This window comes from Triticum dicoccoides, chromosome 4A (assembly GCF_002162155.2).
Source record: "Triticum dicoccoides isolate Atlit2015 ecotype Zavitan chromosome 4A, WEW_v2.0, whole genome shotgun sequence".
NCBI classification, from domain to species: domain Eukaryota; kingdom Viridiplantae; phylum Streptophyta; class Magnoliopsida; order Poales; family Poaceae; genus Triticum; species Triticum dicoccoides.
In genome coordinates this window covers 625674508-625679428 of record NC_041386.1, presented here as the reverse complement: position 1 = coordinate 625679428, position 4921 = coordinate 625674508, and the positions used below count along the sequence as shown (strand labels likewise).

General features: G+C 48.5%; 1 protein-coding gene across 1 annotated transcript in view; it reads left to right on the top strand.

Annotated features, from left to right (window-relative positions):
- Positions 1 to 1562: 1562 nt before the first annotated feature.
- LOC119287485 (probable inactive receptor kinase RLK902) overlaps positions 1563 to 4921 on the top strand; it is a 9197-nt gene continuing 5838 nt past the window's right edge. Inside the window, exons 1-2 of the mRNA XM_037567036.1 lie at positions 1563 to 2490; positions 2979 to 3024. Of these exons, the coding sequence (XP_037422933.1) occupies positions 1635 to 2490; positions 2979 to 3024 (902 nt within the window). The 5' untranslated portion in view covers positions 1563 to 1634. The remainder of the gene's footprint in view (positions 2491 to 2978; positions 3025 to 4921) is intronic.

Genomic DNA, 4921 nt, shown 5'->3' with positions numbered 1-4921 from the left:
CAGCAGACCTTACTCTAACCAGTCAGGATCGGTTGAATGGTGTCATCCAGTGCGGGTTGAAGGAGTCTATGGCCGTCTGCATTGCACTTCGCCGCTATGAGGAGAACTGCGCCCGATCGACGGGGGGATCTTCCCGACACGAATCCATTGTGTCGGCGCAACAGGCGCTCAGATCCGCCGGGGTTGGATCATCGTGGTCCACTAGCCTCCCCATCTCCGGTCCGCCGGAGTATGACTGCTACAGGGATCAGTGTGCCCACCATGGAAAGAGGATAAGGGTGGTCCTGGGTCACCCCGCTGCCGACAGGGCATGGCGGATGCGGTAGCGAGCGCTGCCATAGAGGAGGAAGCCATTTGTGCTCACATCCTAAAGAAGCGGCAGCGGAGGAACAAACGTGCCCTCGCCCGGGAGCAAAATCGGGCAGCCTGTGCCATGGCTGCGCTGCCCAAAGAGGAGAAGAAGGACAGCGACGGGTCGGACAACTCCGACGGCGAGCAGATCCAGGTGGATCCATTTTGCGTTTTCGTTTGTCACTTCCGCGAGAAAGACGACAAAGGCGCTAGCAAGGGCAAGGGCAGCCGTGGATGATCTTCTCCATAACTAATATTTAGGTAGAACATGCCAAATTTTGATAGTCCGATGGCATGTCCTGTTGTAATAACAGGATGATCTGTGTTGCATCGTTCACGTAGGCTGCATGTGTTTATATGGAATTGAGATTTGCTAATTGAGGTGTCCAGCTTTGCGAAGGAAAATTTGAGATGTGACCGGTCACTGCTCATGGACGCGTCCGGACGTGTCCGCCGACGTTTGAAGATCCAGATTTGCTATATGCGGTTCTAAATGCTCTTAGTGCTTGCTAATTACTTCCTCCGTTTCTAAATATAATTATTTTTTAAGATTTCACTAGAGACTACATACGAAGCAAAATAACTGAAACTATATTCTAAAATGCATCTATATACATCCGAATATAGTCTTTCTAGTGGAATCTTTAAAAAGACTTGTATTTAGGAACGAAAGGAGTACTACCTTACATTGGCCCACGCAAAAAAAGTTTTACCTTAGGTTGGTGAGAATGCATCGTATCTTCCCAGCCCTTATTAAGCCGGTCAAAGTGCGTCGTCTCTTCCGAGCCATTCCATGTCATCCACACCATCGTATTCATTGACGTTCGCATATAATATCCTCCTACGATTTTTCGGTGTCCCTCTTTCTCTCTGTGCACTGGAACTGTAGTCGCACGGGATCACTCAATTATTACTCTGCATGGCATGGGTGACAAGAGCCCTCTCTCTGCTTGCATATGGGATCATTCAATTATTAATCTCCTCTCTCTACTTGCATACTGGCATTGAGTGGCAGCTTGAGTCCACGGATTTCAGTCGACAGAAGATAACAAAAACCAAGTTTGAATTGGGAGGCAGTTGTGGTCCTTGTGGCCACGGACTAACAGTACTACTGAACCACTTGCAACGCGTGCTTACACACACACACACACACACACTATAAGATAACATGCACCACCGAGCAGTTTTTGCCAAGAGCACTTGCGAATCACTTGCATCCCAAACAAGATTTCTTACCAATAGTTGTTGTGTTTGTGTAGACATAGCATACTTCAGCTGAATCCATGGCGAAATGCTGGCTGCTGCTCCAATTCTTGGCGTTCCTCTTGCCGGCGACGAGTGCTACGTCGTGCCACACCGACGACCTCCGTGCGCTGCAGGGCTTCGCCGGGAATCTCAGTGGTGGCGGCGTGCTCCTACGCGCTGTTTGGACCGGTGTCTCGTGCTGCGGCTGGGAAGGTGTGAGCTGCGACGGCACAAGTGGACGCGTCACGGGGCTTCGGCTACCCGGGTGCGGCCTTGCGGGGCCCATCCCTAGAGCATCCTTGGCGGGCCTCGCGCAGCTGGAGGAGCTCAACCTTGCCAACAACAAACTGATCGGCACCATCCCATCGTGGATTGGTGAGCTTGATCACCTATGCTACTTGGATCTTTCTGACAATTTATTGGTTGGCGAGGTACCCAAGAGTTTGATAGAGCTCAAGGGCTTCGCCACCACTGGTCGTTCATTGGGTATGGCTTTCACTAACATGCCATTGTATGTGAAGCGTAGCAGACGAACACTCCAACAACAACAACCCAATATCATATCTGGGACCAACAACAAAGTCCGATCTGGTAGAACCAATGTTGTATCCGGAAACGACAACACGGTTGTATCTGGGAATGACAATACTGTTGCTGGGAGCAACAATACCATCACAACTGGGAGTGGCAATACCGTATCTGGTAGTAACCATGTTGTTTCTGGGACCAAACATATCGTAACTGACAACAACAATGTTGTTTCCGGGATAGACAATAATGTATCCGGGAGCTTCCACACCGTATCCGGGACTCTCAATACCGTATCCGGGAGCAACAATATCGTATCTGGGAGCAACCATGTCGTGTCTGGGAGCAACAAAGTTGTGAAAGGAGGTTAATGGTTTGCGAGTCAGTGTAGCTCACAAACACTTGGTGGGGCCAATCGTGTTATGTAACTTCATGGATAGAGCATCCTTTTCCTACTTTAAATAAAATTTCCAGACTTTATCTTACATACTTGCTGACATAAATATCAACGGCGGCTTGCAGCTGGTGTATACCAAGCATGTTTGCTTATGTATAAATTTGCATCGTGGATGTATATGCATGTGTGATGCTTCCGTATCCTGATTGGGCATTTGAACTGTGAATCACATAATGAGTTATACGCGGTTAATGTCAGCTAGCTATACGTACATACTTCTCTTGTGCAAGTGTAAATGATAGATGCATCAATGTCGAAATGTTTGGATGAAGGAGCTGGAGCAAAAGAGCATAGATTAGTACAAATAATATGTACCGTGTATCCGTCTTGATGAATGGACCAGATCCTTTGATACTGGTATAGTTTAACGAGCACTGTATTTTTTTTATTTTTTCAGCCAAGGATAAAAGTCCTCGCAGTAGGACGACCTTCATCGCAAGCAGGTGAGAAAAAAAAAAGATTCATCACGAGTAAATCTATTTTTACAAGGGACCAGCCCTCTGGGATCGACCAAGAGGGAAAGAACATATATATAGTATAAAGAAGGGAGCCGACTCAGACAGTCGATACGCTTAGGAAGCAAACTGCCTGTCCGTGCAAGAGCCTTTGCCACGGTAGATAAATGCTTGGCGAGAGTTTTGCCCCGACACACACAGCTTGATGTCAGGGGTGAGTCGAAGGGATCTGGTCAGTTAGATGTCAGGGCTTTGTGTACATCCTAATAATGCAGAGATCAGGGTTTTCCTCTTTTTCTAAAAACAAAAAAGCTTGATGTCAGGGATGAGAGTGCATCGAAGGGAGGCTGTTAGCTAAGCTATAAGCTAGCCTAGATAGCTCGCACAATATGGGCAGGAGGAATATATTCGGTGATATATGCATGCACTCACGTGGTATGGCGGCCTCACGACATTGTTCTGTTTCTTATAGGGTACTATACTAGTCATGCCCTTTTCGAACAGACCTAATTACCTCGGGTCAGTTCAAAAGGGAAACAATTACTATAGTTCCTATTACAACTTATAGCTTTCCTTTATCACGCCTAACTTATACCTTATCTAGTGACTAGTACACCTCATGTCGTCCATCTCTACAGCACACATGATAAATTACAAACATGTAACTTACCTGATCTCGTGGCTAACTATAGGTTCACTATGATGGAGGGTGGCAACTTCGGCAGAGCAGCTACAACTATAGTACTACCCTATAAATTACAAACATGCCCTTTTCGAACAGACCCTATTCAGTGAACCTATAAAGGGTGATAACTTTGACAGACCTAATTGCTCATGAATTAGCTAGCCTAGCCAAGTTTTCTACTCCTAGCTTAGTGTATGGATGGAAGATCCTCCACGTTCTGTTAATCCTCTGCTTGTAAGGGTGTAACTTTGATCACCAGCGAATAAAGGGTAAGTTGAATGTAAAAAAAACTTAGTGATCAGGGGCAAAAAAGGTAACTTTGACATACTGCTGCCCGTCAAGACCATGGACCCCTTTCCCTCCAGCTCTAGCTTTCGGTGATGGAATGGGGTGGAGACCCCAGTGCTTCGTCCAGGTGGTGGTAGGGTTAGAATCTTTTAGGTTTTGGTCTCTAAGCGGCGGTGGCGATACGATGGCATCTTCATAAGCATGGAATAAGGTGTCCCTGTTGGGGAACGTAGTAATTTCAAAAAAATTCCTACGCACACGCAAGATTATGGTGATGCATAGCAACGAGAGGGGAGAGTGTTGTCTATGTACCCTCGTAGACCGAAGCGGAAGCGTTGATGCAACGTAGAGGAAGTAGTCGTACGTCTTCCCGGTTCAACCGATCCAAGCACCGTTACTCCGGCACCTCCGAGTTCTTGGCACACGTTCAGCTCGATGACGCTCCCCGGGCTCCGATCCAGCAAAGCTTCGGGGCGGAGTTCCGTCAGCACGACGGCGTGGTGACGATCTTGATGTTCAACCGTCGTAGGGTTTCGCCTAAGCACCGCTACAATATGACCGAGGTGGAATATGGTGGAGGGGGGCACCGCACACGGCTAAGGAACGATCACGAAGATCAACTTGTGTGTTCTAGGGTGCCCCCCAGCCCCCGTATATAAAGGAGCCAAGGGGAGGGGGCGGCCGGCCAAGGAGGGCGCGCCAAGGGGGAATCCTACTCCCACCGGGAGTAGGACTCCCTTCTTTCCTAGTTGGAGAAGGAGAAGTGGGAAAGAGGAGGAAGAGGGAAAGGAAAGGGGGGGCGCCGCCCCCCTCTCCTTGTCCTATTCGGACTAGGGAGGGGAGGGGCGCGCGGCCACCTCTTGCCTCCTTTCCTCTTCTCCCTTAGGGCCCATGTAGGCCCAATAACCCCCG